A 23,356-nucleotide genomic window follows, 5' to 3' on the forward strand; every position below is an offset into this window, starting at 1 on the left:
CTCATCGATGTTTCTGACTATCTATCCCTCTTCCTTCCTCTCTGTAAAAAATCAATAAAAAATATATTTAAAAAAAACAATATAACAATAAAACAATATAACAATAATAATAAAATATAACAATAAAAACCAAATCTCCACCATAAAAAACTTCTAGTAACCCCATATCCCCAGATGCACTCATTTAATGTTTTTTGACCAATGTGAGCCTTATTTAAATGCTTATCACGTAAGGAAATATGAAAAAAATATGTTAGTAGTATTAAGGACTACTCCGCATTTACCTGTGTTCCTTATATCTGAACTGCCCTTTGGGAATGACTGATTGATGAAAAAACTTTCCTTCCTTTGCAGCTGTCAAAGACTAAGATTTTCCTCTTCACCTCCTTTAGTTCTTTATTCAAATGTCACCTACCCTCCAAAACTCTTCCCTCCCTACTCACCCCTTCCCATATTTTTATCATTTTCCTTAGCACATACCACCATCTAATGTGCTATAAATTTTACTTTTTCAAATTGAGGTGTAATTCATATAGCATACAATTCACCCATTTACAGCATACGATTCAATAGTTTTTAGTTTAGTATCAGAATCGTACAACCATCACTACAACCAATTATAGTACATTCTCATCACCCCAGAAAGACCTCCTGGGCCCATTAGTAGTCAGTCCCCATTTCCCTTCAAAACATTTTCCTAGGCAACCACTAATCCACTTCCTGTCTCTTTAGATTTGACAGTTTTGGACATTTCATGTAAATGAAATAACATGTTAGGTGGGCTTCTGTGACTGATTTCATTCATTTAGCATGTTTTCAAGTTTCTTCCATGTTGTAGCATGTACCAGTACATTTCTTTTAATGGCCATTTAATATTCCATTGTATGAATATACCACATTTCCTTTTCCTGTTTATCAGCTGATGGGCATTTGGATTCTTTCCACTTCTTGGCTATTATAAATAATGCTGCTATAAAAACATTCAGGTGTAAGTTTTTGTGTCTCTTGGGAATTTCACTTTTTTAAAACACATTTACCTGGTATTGTCTGTCTCCCAACCAGGATGCAATCTCAGAGATTTTTGTGTATTTTGCTACATCCCCAGCCCCTAACACCAGGTCAGCACAAAGCAGGTGCTCAATACATGTTCTGTACTTTGGAAACCTGAATCCTTTGCTGCATGGAATCCCTCAGTTCCTCTTAATTCTGGTCCCAACTTTTCACCTAAAATCAGGTTAGTCACCACCAGGACTAATGGTGATGAGAAAAAAATAACAGGAGGAAAGACAGGTGAATCTCCAGCTCTCTGCTTAAGCATCACTTCTTCTGGAAAGAATGGGACTCTCGCGCCCCCCTATCCCCCATGTGGATTAAGTGTGTATGTATGTGTGTGTGTGTGTGTGTGTGTGTGTGTGTATATATATATATATATATACATATATATATATATATATAAATTTTTTTTTATCATGGTCCTTACTAAACACAATAATCTATTGACCATCTGCACTAGGATTATGAAGACAGGAATTTTGTCTTTTATTTTTATAACTTTGGTATCTATGGATTGTCCAGCACATAGCAGGTTCCTAACAATTGTTTGCTTTGGGAGGCAGGGGATGGGAGGGGAGTTGTTTTTGAACTTTTGACTAGGAAAAGTGGTATCTATTATTCTGAACCTAAAAATAAAAACCCCACCACGATTTATTTAAAAAAGAAACATTTTAAAGAAATGCTAGAGTAATAGATTTTACTTTTGGTGAGTGAAATATATAGTGAGGTATCATTTTAAACAAAATCCAGAACTCCTGACAAGAGGAAAAACCTTTAGAGTCAAAACATGATGAATGTTGTAATTATTCCCTGAACTCTAGTAACACAATAGTAATACTAATATTTTCCTAAAAATAAACTCCAAATTTAACACAGTGTCCTTCCAAATGAGCGTGGAGGAAGGCAGGTGTTTTCCCAAGGCTGTGGGAACTGTGAGCCCCAGGGCAACGCTTCCCAGCTAGACAGTAAACAAAAGTTATTCCAACTGGCTCAATGTGAGAATAAAATAACAGAAATCAGTGGTCTCCGTTCTTCTCCAAAATATATTATCTTGAGCAGACTCTTATTGTGAAAGTGTTCATGGTTTGCACACATTAAATTACTCTTTAGCTGGAAATTTGCCTCCAGTTTAACAGTTACATAACACAATCTTTTTGTGTGTGAGAGAATTTTGAGCAGCACAACAGACACATGAAAATAGACCAACCTATCCTTCTTGGCAGAAAGTGGCTGCCTTGCTTAATGTAAAGAAAAATTTATTTTGGGAACCATGTGCAAAGTTTTGGGGAAACTCTAGGTCGCTGGATTTATAACTAGGGTTTCCTCTAGTAGTAACTAGAGGTTTCCATGTACTATCGCCTCCGAGTGTAAACAACTTTTCTTTCAGGTGTGTGGAGTTTCAGGTGGCGCACGCATTTGTTAGGTCATGATGACTTGAAGGGTGACTCACAATCACCCAGAAAAGGTATGAAGACCCTAAGAAATCCTACCTTGGAGTGAGAATTCTATCACTGGGTGATTCCAAGGTGAGAGGGGTGGGGGCACCGCTCAGAACCGCGCTCCAGAATGCCGCATAGCCCCGCCCCCACCACAACGCCCCGCCTATAGTCCCGCCCTCCAGCTCTTATAGAACGGTTCCCTCACGCCCCGCCCCTTCACAAAGCCCCGCCCATAAACCCCGCCCTCCGACACCTATAGAGCGGTCCCCTCACGCCCCGCCCCCTATCCACGCCCTTCCACAAAAGCCCCGCCCTCCGACACCTATAGAGCGGTCCCCTCACGCCCCGCCCCGCCCCGGGCACTGCCCCTCCACGCCCCTCCCTAAGCCGCGACCCACAACATCCCTCTCCACTCCAGCATCCCATCCTCAACTCACGTCGCCGGGACCCCCTCGAGCCCCCGCGCTCGTTGCGGGCTCGGAGGGCGCAGCTCGCCCATTGGCCAGCGCGGCGCAGGCGGGAAAGGTGGCCAACGGCTCCAGCTGGCCTCGGGGTGCAGGTATGGCGTCGGGGTCCAGGACTTCGGTGGCTGAAGACTCAGACCGAACCATGAACCCCGGCGGGCGAGGCGAGGAGGTTGTCACCGCGCTCAGCCGGGACTTGTCGGCCGCGGAGACCCTGAAGAGCAGCGCGTCCCCGGTGCGATCAGTGGTGGCCTCCTCTCGCCCAGTGAAGGGGAAAGCGGGCCGGGAGGCGGCCCGGCGGCGGCTGCAGCTGCTGCCCGTGTCTCAGGCCGAGGACCCGGGAGAGGTGGCCGCGGAGGAGGAGGAAGAGCCCCTTCCGTCCGTGCCCGAGGAAGAGGAGGAGGAGGCGGCGGCGGCGGAGGAGGAGAGGGCGGAGGCGCAGCCATTGCCGCCAGTCTGCGTGTCCCCCATGCGGGGCATGTGGCGGGAGGAGAAGGTGGCGCTCTTTTGCGACGAGGTGCTGCAGGGTTGTAAGGTGAGGATGAGAAGAAAACGGGCCAAAATCCAGCGCAGGACCCTTGGAGGGGGGTTAGCAGGGGAAGTCGGGTCTAATTCTCAGGGTGCTGGGGGTCCAGAGGGCACAAAGAAAACTTGCATTTCAAAAAAGTCAAATTTACTCAGCATTTATAGGGTTTATACCTTATTAGGTGTGCCCAGGCCCTAACCTAAAGGAGTAACTATTAGATTTCCGGCAAACTGAAAATTCATCAGTTAAGGAGACAGCTCTGGTAGTGTTTTTTCTTTCTTTTGTTTTTCCTAGAGCTTCTAAAAAATGAAGATAGACTTTATCAATGTCCAGGTATACATCTTAGTTTATTCATTTAATAATTTGTGCACAAACATAAGGATAAGATTCCATTTGGTAGCCTTGAATTTTACACTACACTACTAAAAATGTTTACAGTCTAAGAATGGTTCCCACATGTCAGTTGAGGGTGTGGAAAGATGTTTTGTATAGAACATATACATATGGTACCTGATAATACTGAATAGAGCAAATATTGTGTTTCTGCTTTTTAAGCAGAACTTATGTACCAAGATATTTATTGCAGTGATATTTATAAAACTTGGAAACTACCTTGGCCAGTGTGGCTCAGTTGGTTGAGTGTTGTCCCAGCAAGGTCGCCAACTCCATTCCCTGTCAGGGCACATGCCTGGGTTTCTGGCTCAATCCCCAGTAGAGGGTGTGCAGGAAGCAGCAGATCCATCTCTCCCTCTCCTTTCCTCTCTAAAATTATATATATATACACACACACACATATATATGTATGTATATATATACATATATATGTATATATGTATATGTATATATATACACTAATTTCCAACTAGGGGGTCAGTAAAGAACTTGTGGCTTCATATGTAATGGAAAACTATGTACATGTAAAAATTATGTTTTCAAGAACTATAGATATGCTTATGCTATAATGTTAAGTAAAATAAATCAGGAGAGAAAACACTGATTCATATGTATGACGAATATATGCATAGAAAAAAGACTGAAAGGAAATACACTAAAATATCAACAATGGTTATATTCTGGCTGCCAAGATTAGGAGTAATTATTTTCTGTATTTTTCAAATTTCTCTGTATCTTAACGATATTTTATAATTTGAAAAAAAATTATTTTTAAAAATACTTATAAAACTAGGACAGTATTAATGATCAACTTTAATATTTGAGTATTGGAGAAGGGTATGTTTCTTAAAGGCACTGAAAAATGTTTATATAAATTATTGTCATAATTAAACATGGTCAAATGAGTTTCATTTTAGCTTAGATTATCATCCTTGAAATAGCTGAATTTAATTTTAAGAAATCAAATGGGAAAATATTTATTGAATGTTTAATATACTCATTTGCTATACAGAATGGAGTGCTATTTTAAATTCTTATGTACTGAGTATATTTTCAATAGTTGTCATTACATCATTAAAATTCAGAAAAAATAACTTTTTACATATAATTATTGTTTATAGTTTCCATTAAATGTAGATTCAGTTCAAATCTATTATTTCCCAGGTTTTTCATTATTTAAGAGTATAATGATTCTGTTTAAAATAGAAATCAGTAAAAACATATATAAATCTTACATATATATAATTTTACTTAAATATGTACTTTTTTCTTTTGCTAGGCAGAAGATGCTGATGAGGCTATGAGTAACTACCTATCAGAAAAATTAAAGTTGAAAGACAAATGGCTTGGAGTCTGGAAGACTAACCCTGAGTTATTCTTTCTGAAATATGAAGAAGCTTCTATCCCTTTTGTTGGTATACTAGTTGAGGTAAATAATTTTGACCTGATCTTTGTTCTTTTGAGTGAAAATATGATCTTATTAACTTGGAGCTTTGAAATATAAACAGAATTTGGCAAAAGTTTACTTATATTTTAAATTTCTAAGCAAATTAGTGTTAAAAGAAGGTAAGAGGGAATGTTAGCACCATTTACTTATAGTTATCATTAAATGTAATCTAATTTACAATACTAGACAGTATTTAGCCTAGTTTTAACTGCTCAAATAATGTAAAAATAATAAAAAACCTATTTCTTAAAAATTAGTAATTTAGCCTTTAACAAATTTGGGGCTTTTCCCATCATTTCCCTTCTTCATTTATCTCAATAATGGTATTTAGTTAGATTAGGAAAGAAAAAAAATTGGCCAGAAAACTACCATTATAATTTGAAATATTTTCTTATAAAAAGTATCTTTTAATATAATACATCAACTTTCAAGCCTTCATCTGATAATATTTTGCTTTTCTATGCCTATAGATTAAATATTGTGGCATATTTGATGTCATATATTTGATTCCCTTAAAGGTCAATTATCCCTGTATGGAAATTAACATTTACAATCACAAATTGTACTCCTGTCTCAGATTAGATATTTCAAATCTGTAGTTTTAATCATGAGAAAAACTGTGTTTGCAAATCATAGCATTGCATACTACCTGAAAACAGTTCTGTGTTCCATGGAAAAGTAAAAGTAAGTTACCGGTTTTTTACAGATAAAGAACATGATTTTTTCAAACAGAGACTATCCTTGCCAAGTTGTATCAAGGCAGACTAACCCTACCACCAGAGTGCTGTGAGGTACTACTTCCCCTCCTGCCCCCCCGCAATGTCAGTGTAGACCATATGGGAAACCTGGACTGCCACCTTGCCATAAGGAGAGACTCCTGTCATCCCTGCCAGGGTGGTGTCAGAAAAGGTCTAGTGGAGAATCAGGACTTTTACCCCCCTCCTCCCAGTGCTGTCAGGGGAGGCATTGGGGGAGCAGTAATGAGGTGCTCCTCTCTCTCCCAGCCAGAGGCTGGTATCAGTGGAGGCCTAATGGGGAACCTGAACTCCCACCTCTGAACAGCAGTAACAAAGAACACCCCCTCCCCACCCCAACTGAAGAATCTGGACTTCCATCCCCACTAGGCAGTACCAAGGTGGCAACCCCCTTTTTGTGCCAGGTTGATGTCAGAAGAGGACTGATGAAAGATTTAAATAAGATAAGAATCTAATAGCATAGTACTCAAAACGTCCAGGTTTCAATAGAAAATCATTTGTCATCACTTCTAAGAACCAGGGAGATCTTAACTGGAATAAACAATAAGCACGAACACCAAGATGATGCAGATGTTAGTTAGAATTTTCTGCCAAGGTTTTTTTTTTTTTTTTTTTTTAAACATATTTTATTGATATTTCACAGAGAGGAAGGGAGAGGGATAGAGAGCTAGAAACATCGATGAGAGAGAAATATCGATCAGCTGCCTCCTGCACACCCCCCACTGGGGATGTGCCCGCAACCCAGGTACATGCCCCTGACCGGAATCGAACCTGGGACCCCTCAGTCCGCAGGCCGACGCTCTATCCACTGAGCCAAACCGGTTTTGGCTCTGCCAAGGTTTTTAAAGCAGTCATCAAAATATGCGTCAGTGAGCAATTCTGAGTGCACATGAAACAAATGAAATAACCATCTCAGCAAAGAAACAAAGTCTCTGCAAATAAATGAAAGACACCTGATTCTGCTTCTCGATTACAGGCAGTAAGGCATATCCTTTCAGGCATGAAAACTAGAAGATTTTTCTATGAATCCGCTCAAAAGAAAAGACCTAAAGATAAGGATATATGGAGTTCCCATGGAAAGAACCTGGGTAGAACATAAGAGTAGAAGAGATATTTTCCATTATGTGAGATCTCAAAAGTTATGTCCAGTGTACCCCTCAGGAAGTTAATGGATGTTCAGTCAAGGAAGTAAATCAAGAAATATGAAGATATCCGATCCAAAATACAGAGAGGCCAACATAAGAGAGAAGCAAAGGAAATTCCCAGAATTATGGCGAAGAGGTAACAGCTATGCAAGTAGCAGGCCTGAGAGCCAGTTCAGATTGGAACTGGTCAAAGAACTCTGGAAAGGAATGCTTCAAGAAAATGAAACTGCTATTTCATTTCAAACACAGCCTGTTATTTTGAACATATTGAAAGGAGATGTACACAACTCAGGGAATTTGGGGTTAAATTAATGAAAGGCTCACAGAAAACAGCAAAAATCCCCCACAAAAACAAAAAACTATTATTGACTCCTGAGAAAACAAGTTTGTCCAGGAAAAGAAAATCAGCTTACACTGTATGGTTCACCTGTGAATGGCCTTTTGAATACTAAGCTTTAACAACATTGATAGCTGGAGGACCAGGAGCGTGTGGGTAGATGTGATGGGAAGGGGAGAAAATGAATGAGAATACTAAGCCCAGTCAGCATGGCTCAGTGGTTAAGTGTCGACCTATGAACCAGGAGGTTATGGTTCGATTTCTGGTCAGGGCACATGCTTGGGTTGCAGGCTTGATTCACAGGGGGTGTGCAGGAGGTAGCAGATCAATGATTCTCTCTCATCATTGATGTTTCTTTCTCTCCCTCTTCCTGCTCTGAAATCAATAAAAATATATTTTAGTGGGGTGGGGGGGGGGCAATGGTAAGATATGTACACATATAATACCTTAATAAAAAAAATATATATATATATTTTAAAAATAAGGAGATGATTAAATTCTTATCTTTCATAGTCAGGGGTCGATATATAATGCCAAAAACTGAAACAAAACAAACTGTAAGTGGCAATATGAGGATATTATTTTTTTAAAAGAGGTAAATGTCAAAATAATCAGCTAAAAAAATTACAAGTGTTTGTCTCTGAGGAATAAGAATTAGAGGAGTAAGAATTAGAGGGTGGTAGGAGATTATAAAGAAACTATATTTTTTATAACAAACCTAGTACAGCCATTTGATTCTAAAATATATGCATGTATAATACTGATTTAAGAAATCAAAACTGAAATTTTAAAATATTTATTTCAGGCAACTTGTACACCACGCCAGAGCTCATCATCTTGTTTCAGAGTGACTGTTTCTGTTGCTGAGCCTTTTTCTTCTAATATTGCAAATATTCCAAGGAATTTGGTTAATGAAGTTTTAGAAGAACTAGAGCATAGTGTGCCTCTCTTGGAAGTATACCCTGTTGAAGGACAAGATTCCGATATACATGACATTGCTTTGGCCTTGGAAGTTGTAAGGTATTAGAGCTTTTTACTTCTTAAAGTTAAAATTATCATAGCCAACATTTTAGTTTAATATGTAAATTTTGTTCATATAAGCACTTTGTGAATATTTATTGAATTTTACTCACTTTATTCAGTTTATCTATTTTTAATGAACATATTTGTAACTCTTAGTTTATATGGGCAATAAACATTTGCTATTTTCAACTTTGCATTTTACAAAAATTGAATTAAAGAATTCTAGCAGAAGTTATAACTTCTGTTCATATTTAAACATCTTAAATACATCAGATTTCATTTTTTCACATTTAAGGGCATTACAAATATTCGATGTCATTCACATTATGATTGCTTCTTACAATCTGGTACAATTTGAGAGAAGCAATCCATAAACTTACTATAGATGAGGGCATGTTTCTGTTTTTCTCATGCTTTCCTGCTTTCAATATACAAATTTGATGAGATCTTAAGTATTACTTTTTTTGTGTGAATAAAATAATAACCCAAATCTATGAAATCTGAAACCTGAAATTTGTTAATTCCACTTCAAGGAACATTATCTTATCTGTAGTAACCTAAAATAGAATCCAGATCAAATTTTTAAGTTTACCTTTAATAGTAGTTCATTGAAAGGTCATTAAAAAATATTTTTCTGCCCTGGCAGTGTGGTTCACTTGGTTGGAGCACCTCCTGTATACCTAAGGGTGTCTGGTTCAATTCCCTATCAGGGCACACGCCTAATACACCAATTGATCTCTCTCTTTCCCTCCCTCCCTCTCTCTCCCCCTTCCTCTCTCTAAAATCAATAAAAAGCATGTCCTTGAGTGAGGAAATATATATTTTTCTTAACAGTTAAAATTCATGTAAAGATTTTTACATCAGAATGCCTTTTTAATTCTAAATGTGGTACTCACTGTTTTTGATCACTTTCATCTTAATTTGATTTATCTTAGGTTTTTTTATGATTTTCTTTGGAGAGACTGGGATGATGAAGAACGTTGTGACAATTATACTGCTTTGATTGAAGAAAGAATTAATTTGTAAGTATACTTAAAAACTTGTTCAGGCCCTAGCTGGCTTGGCTCAGTGGACAGAACATCGGCCTGTGGACTGAAGGGTCCAGGGTTTGATTTCAGTCAAGGGCATATGCCTGGGTTATGGGCTTGATCCCCAGAAGGGGGCGAGCAGGAGGCAGCTGATCAATGATTCTCTCTCATCATTGATGTTTCTGTCTCTCTCCTCCTCTCCCTTTCTCTCTGAAAACAATAAAAATATATTTAAAAAAACAAACTTGCTCAGCACATTATATAAGATAAGCATTGAAATTATATGGATACTTTTCAGGTGGTGTGATATACAAGATGGAACAATACCTGGTCCTATTGCACAACGTTTCAAAAAAACTTTGGAGAAATATAAAAACAAGCGTGTCGAGCTCATTGAGTATCAGAACAATATTAAAGAGGATCCCTCTGCAGCAGAGGCTGTTGAATGCTGGAAAAAATACTACGAGATAGTAATGCTCTGTGAATTATTGAAAATGTGGGAAGATTTACGCCTCCGGTAATACTTTGCTCTATTTTATCTTACTCTATTTTAATATGTTTTTATTTATTTCAGAGAGAGGAAGGGAGAGGGAAAGAGAGAACCATCAATGATGACATAGAATTACTCTATCATCCTGTACTCTCCCTACTGGGGAGTGAGCCCGAAACCTGGGCATGTGCCCTGACCAGGAATCAAACCCGATCTCCTGGTTCATGGGTTGATGCTCAACCACTGATCCATACTGGCCAGGCAGTTTGCTGTATTTTAAATGGAAACAATTTGGCTGCCTCATAATTTCTTGCTTTTCTAACCAACGTAAATTGATAAGTTTTTGATGATAAATAAAACATTGTAGATTTAATCAGCATCATTCTCTTCTAGAATACTTCCAAATGTGTCTAAATATTTTTACATTGTTATGCAGCAAAAAATATATATTTCTGTCTTTTGTTTTTGAAAGAGGGAAAACAGGAATTCTTGCTAATAGTCCCCAAATTAATAGAAAATCTTGGAGTCAAAGAACTTCTATTGTTAAACCTCTTTTTGTGTGCTCTACCTTTATTCATTCTTTGCCTTAGGAATTCTGAGCCACATTTTACTTATCTGTGAACTGTGAGCCTAAATCTTTCCTTTTGTATTTTCTCTCAAATTTGACCTGTTTTATAATCACTAAGAATCCCATTCCAGTGCTTATTTTTGATGTTTCCTTGTTATTGGGATTCCTGTGTAACAAAACCTTGGGGTTACTTTCGGAAATCAATATGGATATGATTTTTGAAATCCACTGATCTAGAAACGCAGTTTTAACAGAAGTTGAATTTGAATACAAGTTATCATCACTAGACTTGAGATTCCAAGGGCATAGGGCAACAGAGTTCTCTCATCTGAAAATTATAATCACAGAGAATCTAATTCTCTGAGTGGTGGAGTGAGTTAATTAATCAAACCCTTCCATAGATAACAATTATAAAATCTGGACAAATTTATTAAAAGTATTCAACTATTTTAAGGCACTATGAAATGACCAAAAGCAGACAGCAACCGGAAAAGTTTATCCTTGAAATGTATTTATCCTTGGAATGGGCAAAAAATTGAAATTTGTGGCTTTTTGGTCTGAGGGTAATCAATTCTCATAGCTCTGGCAGCAAAAAATGCAGTGTATTTGAAAGTGACAAAGGACAGAGTTGAGGGCTAGCAGAGCACCTGGAAACTCAGGTGGGGTATCCAGAAAATAAGAGGTGCAAAAGGGGATCCACAAATTGAGCATAAACTCTGCCATTTCAAATTCTTGGTTGACCTCTAAACTATGCTAGCATTGGTGAGGCAGAGAAATGCTAAAAAAGGAACCTGGAAATTGAGAAAACTAAGCAGAGATGCCAGCTGCTGAGTACCTCAAAGGAAAAAGTTTGCATTCTGGCACCAGGCAAGTTAAAACTGCCTCGTACGTAGAATACAAGACTAACAATCCTCCGAAAAACAACACAATCCCGAGTTATGAAATACATTATCCCAAATCTCTAGTTCAACCAAAATTAACAGACATGCAATGAAACCAGAATGTTAGTTCATACTCGGGGGGAAAAGGACAGTTAATAGAAAATGATTTTTAGGGGGCCCAGATGTTGGATTGATCAAAGACTTCAAAACAGCTATTATAGATATGTTTAAAGAATTAAAGGGAAACATGGTTACAGAATGAGAGGAAAATATGGTGTTAGTAAGTACATGGAAAATCTCAACAGAGAGGGAAACTATGTTAAGAGAACCAAGGATCTCCAGATTCAGCTCGGACATGTTACCATGCTCACAACAAGAAAAAGGATTTCACACAAATTAACTCACAGTGAGCCATAGGCCTACATGGAAAACAATACTGTAAGACTTTTAGAATAAAACACAGGCAGAAACCTAGGTGACCTTGGGTTTGGCATTATGTTTTTAGATACAACACTGAGTATGACAGGAATGTTCTATATCTTGATTATTGTGATTGAGTTAAATGTGTGTATACACCTATGAAACCTCATGAAATGATTCATTTAAAATGAGTGTCTGTGTAATTATACCCTAATAAATTCAATTAAAAATCACTGATATATACGTTTGTTGTTAAAACTAGGATTGTATGACATATGTCCTGAGTATAGGATGCTTTACCCTTTGAGCAACTAGTAATCGGGTTTATGGTGCAAAAATGTATGAGTAGTTCCCTTTCTCAATATCTAAACCACTTGCTTAAGTAGGTATAAAAATGCTGACTGGGTTTGATTTTGAAATGTGAAATGAAACTTTTGCTTTAGAGGATATTGCTAATATGTTGGAATTCAAATTTTAGTAACTTGCATGGCAAATTCTTAGAACCAGTTTCCTGAAAATTTAAGCTTCACAAAAATATTTGATAATTGCAATAAACCTGAAAAATACTGGTACTAAAGCTGCATCCCGTTTAGCATCAAGCAACAAAGTGCTACAGAAAACCCAAACATTTACACCTAATGAGATTAATGGCAAATCGACATCTGTTGGAAAAGGAGTGTCCCTTCGGCTGACAGGAATGATAAAAGTTATATTGAAAAATTTTTTTCCCTTCTCTTGATGACACATAAATGAAATTAAGAGATAGAACACAGGAACTGTAAAGAAAAGGAGAAAGAACAAAAGTAGGAGTGCTGAGTAGCAAACAATATAAAAACAACTAAGAGAAAAGCTAGAATTGTTCTTCTAGGAGGCAACAGCCAACTATTTCTATGGAGACCCTATCCTCTGAAACCAAACAAGCTGTTAATTGAACATAGTATCTGAAATTAGACACATCCTACAATATTCTTATGCCTTAGTATCACAGGCATAACCCACCTCTGCTCTGTGCAGTGGATGATGATAGTACAATCAGGAAAAGTGTCTACTGTATTGAGAAACTGAGGGGAGAGAGGTATTAACTGTAGAGGGTTGCATGCAGATTTCAGGTACAAACCATTAAAATGAAAAGATTTGACTTCAAGGGTTTAAACACTTATCTAATGAATATTTTAATCATTATTCTCAAGTTGCTCATTGCTCTCAAGGAGCTTAAAATTAGTGAAACCTTTTTCTCCAAGTTGCTTAGTGCCAAGTTTTTATTTTCTAAGCAAGTGTAGGTTGAATCTTTTTTCATTGTTAATTTAATCATAAATGTTTTTAACTCTAGAGTCCATGGACCTTTTTTTCCAAGAATTCTGAGGCGTAGGAAAGGAAAAAGAGATTTTGGAAAGACTATAACACATATTGTAGCAAAAGTGATGACTACTGACATGGTAAGAAATACACTTCATTCTTACTTGTTCATTTAAGTTTAGCTGTGTATAATCAGAAAAGCAGCACTTTGAAGGTAGGGTTCTTGCCTGACTCAGGAATGCCGGATTTCCCCCATTACATCCAGCTTAATGATCGGCATATAGTAAGTACTAAATGAATCAATGTCAACAATTATTTGCTGAGTACTAACCTTTGTTGTCAGGCACTATGCTAGTAGTATAGAAAGGATGGGAAACAAATATGAGAAAGCCTGCATATGAGGAAGATACAACGTTGAACCAGACCCACACATCACACATTGTATAAGTTTGAATGTGGTGGAGATATGAACAAGTAGGCAATTACAACAAAGAATGATACATGATACGCGTATGTACAGGATGTACAGGATGAGCACAAAAGCCTGAATTAGCAAGTCTGGTAATGCTGGCTGGGATAAATAACTCAGTTGAAACCTAAATAAAGGAAGACTATAAATTTAAGCAGCCCAAGAGGGGAAAATGTTCTAAGTCTGAAAGTAAATATTTCCATCTCAACCTCTCAGTAGCATTTCACAGCTCTCTCCTGGAAACATTCTTTTTTGTTGTCTTGTTACTATACTTCCCAGGTTCTCATTCTTTCTAGATGCTTCCCTCTCCTCCTTATGTCCTTTAAATGCTTGGTACTTTTGCTGCATGATATTATCCCTAAGTGATTTATCTGATCTCTATCTGATCAGTTATATATACTGATAACTGAAAATGTGTCCACTGCCCATTGCTCATCACCATTCTATCTCAAAAGTACTTCAACTCAACTGTCCACAATTAAATATGACCTCCTTCATTGACTTGTTTATATTCTAGAGTTCCCTGTTCCAGTAAATGGTTCCACTACCTACCCAGTTGCTAGTTATAATTTTCTGAGTTATCCTATCCCTCTTCACCTCCATGTATATATACTTTGGTGTATACAACATTCTTTCAGAGTCACTGCACATCCTTCAACCCTCAACGTAAACGTCATGTCCAGCCTTTCGCAGCCTTCCAGAATACATTAGACAGCTGTGTACTATCACAGCACCCTGCCCTTCCCCTTATCACGACTGTGTTTAATACTTTTTATTGGTATCTATTGAATGTCTGTCTCTTACTAGATTATGAGCTTCTTGAGAGCAAAGGGTATATATTTACCATACATCCCCCACCTCACATCATGCTTGGCATATGGTGCCCAACTGTTTTGGTTAAATAAATGAGTGAGTACAGTGTATATGAGAAACAGAGAAGTGATTAAGTGAAAATGAGGCTATCGCCCTGGCCAGTGTCCTCAGTGGTCAGAGCATTGGCCTGCACACTGAAGGATTATGAGATCTATTCCCAGTTAAGGGCATGTACCTGGGTTGCAGGCTCAATCCCAGGCCCTGGTCTAGACATGTGTGGGAGGCAACCAGTCAATGTGACTCTCTCACATTGATGTTTCCTTCTTTCTCTCTAGCCCCTGCCTCCCTTTCACTTTTTCTAAAAACAAATGGAAAAAATATTGCAGATTAACCAAAAATTTCAATTTTAAATTAAAAAAAATGAGGCCATTATGGTGAGTCCTAACCTACTCCCATAAGAAGATATATGAATGATATTACCATTTCTATTGGAAAAAGAATAGGTATTTTCTGAGTATATTTCCAGCTTCCAAATTTTAATTTAAATGTCCTCAATCTAAAAGGTGCTAATAATGAAGCCCTCTACCCTTTTCTATCCCAAGTGAAAATTCCTAGTACTTTTTTCAGTCCTATGATTTAATATATAAGATTTTGTGGATTTATCAAAATTGTAGGGTCAGTTAGAAAACAAAGAAGTATATTGGAAAGGTTATCTGGTATCATAAAGACCTGAATCTAAAGCTTAGATTTACTGCTCACTAACTCTGTCAGTAGGTCCTTGGGCAAACCATTTAATCTGAGTTTCCACTTCCTGAACCTTTTAAAGCGATAATAGTTCACCTCAAAGAACTATTGTGAAGTTTTGGAGGTAACAGGTAAAATTCAAAATGTGACTTCTAACACACACTATTTAGTAGTTGTAAAATTATTAGTGATCATAAAGAAAATCTAATTTTATCATTCCTTTAAATGATGGACTAATACTTTGAGCATTTAACAAACATAATAAATACTTACAATAATTCAATGTATTTCCTATACAAGAAAAGTCTTGGGAAAAGCACGTTACCAGTGAGTTAACTGATTAAAATGACCTCTCTCAATTTAACCTGTTGTTGAAGGTGTGCTGCTTTATTTCTTCTTTTCAGGTAAAGGACTTATCTTCAGACACATTTCTCCAACAGCATGATGATTTGGATTTGGCTTTGGATAGTTGTTATAGTGGAGATACAGTAGTTATTTTCCCAGGAGAATATCAAGCTGTCAATCTTGCTTTATTGACTGATGACATCATTATAAAGGGTTAGCAGGGCGTCCTTTGCATTTTTATAGCAATGTGTATTAGGCAAATTGTATATTACAAGCATGGTTAATGAAATTATTAGGAATTAGAACACGGGCTTATTTTTCACAAAAATCCCTTATGTGCCTTTTTACAATTAAGATTTTTCTCACCTGTCATGTGTATATTGCCTGTACAGGTGATCTTGTCTGGACATACTGTACCAGAGCAAATCAATGAGACTGCTTCTTCCCCATGCTAATGAAAACCTATTGACAGTATTTTCTATTAGGACCATCCATATTTTTATTAAACTTTCATATATCTCCTCTGCACTTCCTATCACTTTTGTGGGAAAGCCCAAATGTAAGGCTATATTAAAGTACATTCAGCATTTTCTTTAAAAGGTTAATTCACATGCAAACATTAAAATAGTAGAAAAGCAGAGCATACTAACTTTTTCTTAAGGGTCTGAATAAGTAACTTCATTCTGCCCTTTTATATTGAAGCATGCATATTCCCACTGTCTGGCCAAAAGAACAGGTGACTTAAAAGTTGCCTATCTACATAAAATTTTCACTAGATTTTGATGACTGTAATCAGTATTTTGCTGAAAACTACTACTGGATAATAAAGATCATATTTGTAATTTTAAAAATTTGTAGCTTTCTTGAAGATCCAACCCTTATTTTTGGATTGATGTTTAAATTGCTTTGACTACTCCAGAGCAAAATTATGGATATGATTAATCTTATAACCTAATTCAAGAGTCTCTGCCAGTCCTTTTTAATATAATTTATTATGGTTTTAAAAATAGGTTATGGTAAGATATATTTTTTTTTAAAATATATTTTATTGATTTTTCACAGAGAGGAAGGGAGAGGGATAGAGAGTTAGAAACATCGATGAGAGAGAAACATCGAGCAGCTGCCTCCTGCACACCCCCCACTGGGGACGTGCCCGCAACCAAGGTACACGCCTTTGACCGGAATCGAACCTGGGACCCTTCAGTCCGCAGGCCGACGCTCTATCCACTGAGCCAAACCGGTTTCGGCTGGTAAGATATATATTTTTTTAAATATATTTTATTTATTTTTTTTACAGAGAGAAAGGGAGAGGGAGAGAGAGTTAGAAACATTGATGAGAGAGAAACATCAATCAGCTGCCAGCTGCACACCTCCCACTGGGGATGTGCCCGCAACCAAGGTACATGCCCTTGACCGGAATCGAACCTGGGACCCTCGAGTCCGCAGGCCGACGCTCTATCCACTGAGCCAAACTGGTTAGGGCTGGTAAGATATTTTTTGAGGCTTAAACATTTTGTATGTAGAGGATTACTGATTATATAATTTAGGGAAATATGTAGTGGAATGAGTATGTTAAAGAAATACCATAGGTAGATTTAGATTGATTTTAAACCCAGAATCTGGCATCAAAATGACAAAAGATTAATTATAGGTAAGTATCTAATTTTAATAACTGAATAATCACATATATCATTTATTAAAAATATGTGAAAATCTTGGTAATAACAAGTATTATTGAGTAACCAAGGGCTTTTGACTTTGGGACTACTAATTTAATTATGTCTCTTTGTTCCAATGATTCAGGAGTTGGAAAGAGAGAGGAAATTATGATTACTTCTGAACCTTCTCATGACAGTTTTGTGGTATCCAAAGCTGCTAATGTGAAACTAATGCACCTATCTTTGATACAACAAGGGACAGTGGATGGCATTGTGGTGGTGGAGTCTGGTCACATGACTCTGGAGAACTGTGTATTAAAATGTGAAGGAACAGGAGTGTGTGTTCTTACAGGAGCTTCTTTGACAATTAAGGACAGTGAAATAATCGGTGCTCAGGTATTTCATTTTAAAACTGTTACTTTCTATGCCTATAGAAATAACTCTGAATGAGCTTAGTATGCAAAGAAAGGGTAAGTTACTTCATCTTTGAATTAAGCTTAGAAGCTGATGAAAATAAACAAAATGAGGACCAGTACAAGAGTGTCATAGTATACTTAAGAAAAGTGAACTGCCTAAGTCCAAAGTAATGAATTATTACTTTGTGTTAAGTGTGATTTTTTAAAAATGTAGGAATCAGTGGCTATAAAACAGATTATGAATCAGTTATCTGATAGTTTAAAAAATAATAGTACTCACAAGCTATTAGATATTGCTGTAAGGTATGTGGTTAGTTGTAACAGCTTGGGTCTTCAAGTAACAATCAAAGATCATTAAAGGACTAGAAAATTTAATGAGAAACAAGATTAAAGGAAGCAGAAATCTAAGAGGACTTTTCCATTAAAATGAGTCAATAGACCAGCAGCATTATGAGGGATTTAGTAGAGTATATGTAAGTAAATTTTTACAACTGAAAAGAATTGCTTAAAGGAACTTCTGACTCCCTTCTAGAGACTTCATTTGAGTGGGAGAGCAACGTAGTAAGACTATGACTTCAATCTTCTTTCTAGGCCTAAGATTTTCTTAGCACAGATAACAGTTTTTCCCATTTTAAAAACATCTACACAATAAATTGTTGCTTGCACTATTGTGTATTTTCATGTAATTTAGTGTGTTTAGATTGCTAATATGGGATTACAATTTTGAAATTTAAAGGAAATTTTGGAGAGAAATGTGTTTTACTGACTGTTGTATTTGCTTTGCATTGACAGGGTGCTGGTGTTGAACTGTATCCTGGCAGCACAGCCATTCTGGAAAGGAATGAAATTCATCACTGTAATAACTTCAGAACCAATGACAGTTCAAAAAGCATCTTAGGTGGTGTTAATATGAAGGTATTCTTATATTCCTTAATAGAGAATTGTTATGAGAATGATAATTAGAAAGATACTAAAATATTATTTTTAGGCTTAAGATTTAGTCTAAATGTTATTACTCATTTGGAAAAGAATAATAAAATTAAGATATGGCTTAAATGATGGCTGATAGGAAATAATTTTAGTCTTATTATTTAATAATTTCAACTTGAATTTTAGCAAGTAACTTCAAATATGAGAAAGTGGATGAGTTTGCTTATAAAAATGTTTTAAATCTTTCAGTGAGCGGATGCATAATACATTTAAGAAAGTAAAGCAAGAGAATAATAAATATATTAAGAAATATTTTATCTTCCAAATTTTATAAAATAAATCAATTAAAACATTAATGGCAATAATTTATAAGTGAAATGCCTTTGCATTCCTATAAATTCTACTTTTCTGGAGTCCCCACTTGTGTAGCTAATGAAGTTTTTCCATAGAAATCTGGTTTACGTATCAATTGAAATTTTCATGTTTATCATTTTCATTATTTTTGAAATCATTTATTTTCATATTTATCATATTAAAAGCTTCATGGTATTGCTGTAACCCCATCTAGAATAATTTATCTTTACAAATAACTGATAAAAAAATAAGTTAAAAACCTCATTTAATGTTTCCTCATTAAACATTTTTGTAGTTAATATTACATTAAACCAGTGAGGAAAATAACTTGTTCAAAACTGAGATTCTGTTGTCTAAAAGAAATGTGTACACCCAAGAATAAGTTCTAGAGTTTATGACACGTTCATTATTCATATTTATAGAAATTATTGAAAAACTAATTTCTTTGAATACTTTCACAGGTTCTTCCTGCACCCAAATTGAAGATGACTAATAATCATATTTACAACAACAATGGCTATGGAGTAAGCATTCTTCCACCAACTGAACAGTTTTTTATTGTAGCAGAAACTTGCAACAAAGGGGCTGCTTCAGGAGACAAAAAAGATGAAAATAGGCTCTCCAAAGTAATGCAAAATCTAAATCTGGAAATGAATGATAATAAAATGGAAGCAAACTTAAAGGGGGATATCAGAATAGCCACAAGTTAAAGCACTGGGTTTATGTTCAAGTTTTATATTTCAGAGAGTTTAATAAATCTCATCTCACCCAGAAATGGTAATTCTAATTAAACTCAACTTATTTAACTAAAAACATTTAAACATGTTAATGTTTTCACTGAATGATTCATTGTAAGATTTTTTTTAGCCTGGCTGTCATGGTTCAGGGGTTGAGCATTGACCTATGAACCAGGAGGTTATAGTTCAATTCCCAGTCAGGGCATATGCTAGGGTTGCGGGCAAAGCCCCAGTATGGGCAGAAGGCAGCCGATTGATAATTCTCTCTCATCACTGATGTTTCTATCTCGCTCCCTCCCTCTGAAGTCAATTTAAAAAATATATTTAAGAAAAAGAACTTTTAAAATGTTTTGAAATGTAACTCACAAATCATAAAATTCCTCCTTTTGGGTATATAATTCAGTGGTATTTAATATATTCTCAGTACCAGGTATATGGTATCACCATCACTGCTAATTCCAAAAGCAAATGTGGTTTTAAATGTTGCTTTTAATACTTAGTCCAGTAAGAAGCATTGTTCTATGTGGAGAATATGTTAATTTCATAGTTAATTCCTGATTCATTCCCAGTTATGTTAGTAACTGGAATAAAATAAGATAGCCCCATAGGATCAGGTTCAACTGCAGGAAACAAATTCAAAATGAGAGGTAAACACTATAATGATGTACCCTCACATTCAGTAAGTCCAGAGGTATCAGTACAGGGTTAGGAGATACTCCATTTGGCTACTTAGCGTAGGGCTGTAGGTGTTTCATGCTAGAAATTCAAGTTTCTTCTATTTTGTTTTACCATCATATGGTGGTTCCATTCAAAATCACATGGTCCAACATAGCAATGGTTGCCCAAGCCATTATGCCAAAATTCCAGCTAAGCTGAAGGGATAGTGCCCAATAAAGCTGCATACATTGTTCCAACTGCATTCTACTCTGGCTAGAATCTAATATGGCTATACCTAACTGCAAATGAAGGTAGGAAATCTTTGTGTTCTCTAAAAGAGGGGGTTCATTTCTAAGAAGTGTTTTCTACAAAGCAAAACATACTGACTTTAGGATATAAAAGGAAATAAGCACTCAGGCTCAAATACTTAAATGTTTCCTTCCTCAATTTGCTTTTCACTGTGTTATCTGTAACCTCCTAGCGAGTGACCCTGTGTTGCCACAGACTCTCTTGAGGCTGCCTTGAATAAGGCAGTTGTTCAGTGTTTCGTTGAATAGGCTTTTTTTAAAAAACATAAGGCCCTGTTAGCTGGGTGCCATATAATTCCAGCGATTGCCCATGGAGGTCCTAAACAATCTTTCAATAATGAATATGCCGAGAGTGGGGATTTTCCTTTCCAGGCCTCTTCTTCCATCTCCGTTTTTGGCTTTAGGAAGAGTAGGTCATAGAAAAAGACAGGATCTTATGAGCAGGAAGCAATAGCCTTGTGTGAACAAACTTGTCACTCATTGGTCATCTGCCTCCTTCCTTTTGCTGCCAACTAATCTTTTCCCAGTCCCACTCTGGAAGTTTTTCCTATTCTCACATTCCTAAGGCATGCACAAAGCCTCAGATTTTCTAAATTTGATCTTTCATAAATATTTTTATCTCCTTCCTTGACTTTCCCACCCCTACTTTTTCCCTCCATTGTAACAAATGACCACAAATTTAGACAATCAACTTTCATTATCTAACAGTTCTGTAGATTGAGGTCCGACATGGGTCCCACTGGGATAAAATCAGTGTTTTTGGGCTGTGTTCCTTTCTGGATGTTCTAAAGGAGAATGTTTTCTTGCTCATTTGGGGGTTGGCAGAACTCACTTCCCTGCAGTTTTAGGATTGAAATGTCCCCGACAGTTGTCAGCCAAGGGCTGTTCGAGCCTCCAGTGGGCAACTGCATTCCTTGGATCATGGCCTCCTCCATCTTCAAAGCAGCAACAATGGATTGCATCCCTTTCATGTTTTGAACTTCACCTGCCTCTTCAGTCTCATCTCTTGACCCACTCATATCTCCTCTTCGACTTTTAAGAACTTACATGAACCTGGATAATCCAGGATAATTTTCCCTAACTCAAGTTCCACTTTAATCACATCTGTAACGTCCCTTGTGAAACCTAAGATGTGGACATCTTGGGTGGTGGTGGTATTCTGCCTACCACCTACCTCCACCAACTTGCCAGGTTAAGGTAAGAAAAATCCTAATTCTACTCCTCAAATGGGATTTAAGAAGTTTCTTCCACCAGGACCAGATATCCAATGCATATCTTTTATACATTTAAAACAAATTCTAATTTAGTACCTCAAGGAGAGAGCGTTCCGTATTTCTGCTGTCCTTCCCATGTGTGCACACATCTGGCTTTCCCACTATAAATTTCTTAGAATACAGGTACTGGGTCTTAGTAACCATTACTTCCTATCTTGTACTGTGCATTGGCAACTAGTAACTGTCAAATAGTTTTAAAAGAATGCACTAATGGGCCTCTGCCCACGCAAAAGACTGAAATGAGATTTATGATCCAGGACTTGAAAGGACATTTCATTACAGTTGCTAGGGATGGAAATGCTAGGATTCTAGAGATAAAGATGACAGATCGAGATTAGGAGTGGCCTTGGTGTGGATGGAAAGGTAAGAATTAGAACCTCTCTGCCTTCTGTAGGGGACGGGGCAGTGGAGTGGAGATCTCCTTCATTGCCTTGCCAGCAGCAGCAAGGGCACAACCTCATTTGAAGCGCAGAATGGAAGCCATAATGCTAGAACCTCTTTTCAGTTTATGAAATAGAAGCAGTTAGTGGTCCTCAGCAGCACAAGGTACAAGAAATGCTATGATTAGTGGAGCAAGTTGAGACACCCAAGTCGGGAATTGCATGTATATTATCTTATAAATTTAATGGTTATAACCAGAAAGCAAAAATTTGCGAACAGAGATCTTTTTCTAAAGTATTAAAGTGGAAAATGAAAAACCTATTTTAAACTTTCAGTGATTGAACCAAATCAGGCACTACAGGTTCCAAGACTGAACTACCTTAAATTTTAATTAAAAAATGTTGTTATATGCCTTTGTGGAGAGTCCATAGCTTCCATCGTATTCTCAGGGGCGCCTCTTAGCCCACAAAAGCTTAAGACATGTTTTCACAACATGTACAAAGGGTAGAGGAGCTTTCACTGATAAGGCCCTACGTGCAGTGTGGCTGGCGGGTGGAACAGAGTGTAGAGTAGGAGTAGGGGTAAAGTGTTTAGCCCTGACCCTGAAGGAACCCATGATGTAAGGCAGGAACGGGAGGGGTGGTAATAGATTTGTACGGAATGTTTACTCCAGCTGAGTGTGGAGAATGCACTGCAGACAGGACTGCAGGCAGCAAAGATCAGTTAAGAGGGTGTTGCATCATTGTACACCCAAATTAATATCCAGAATAGAATAGTCTGTTGCTTTATAAAAGCGCAAATGAAAGGTGTTTTGGAAGTAAAAGTGACTTTCGGCAATTATGTAGTTGAAACTTCTGTGATAAAAGAAACACACAGTTGCCCTAACCGGTTTGACTCAGTGGATAGAGCGTCGGCTTGCAGATTGAAGGGTCCCAGGTTCGATTCCGGTCAAGGGCATGTACCTTGGTTGCAGGCACATCCCCAGTAGGGGGTGTGCAGGAGGCA

The 23,356-nt window shown here is 37.2% G+C and overlaps 1 protein-coding gene across 1 annotated transcript; it reads left to right on the forward strand.

The window, feature by feature from the left end:
- The first annotated feature begins 2,907 nt into the window (after positions 1 to 2,907).
- On the forward strand, positions 2,908 to 19,839 carry SHCBP1L (SHC binding and spindle associated 1 like). The gene is made up of 10 exons (XM_080649105.1): positions 2,908 to 3,491; positions 5,155 to 5,304; positions 8,365 to 8,579; positions 9,518 to 9,604; positions 9,909 to 10,127; positions 13,300 to 13,405; positions 15,696 to 15,849; positions 17,440 to 17,690; positions 18,503 to 18,625; positions 19,456 to 19,839. Exons 1-10 carry the CDS (start codon positions 3,054 to 3,056, stop codon positions 19,702 to 19,704), a joined length of 1,992 nt encoding a protein of 663 aa, XP_080505231.1. The 5' UTR covers positions 2,908 to 3,053; the 3' UTR covers positions 19,705 to 19,839.
- Positions 19,840 to 23,356: the final 3,517 nt, after the last annotated feature.

This window comes from Plecotus auritus, assembly GCF_963455305.1.
Source record: "Plecotus auritus genome assembly, chromosome: 12".
NCBI classification, from domain to species: Eukaryota; Metazoa; Chordata; class Mammalia; order Chiroptera; family Vespertilionidae; genus Plecotus; species Plecotus auritus.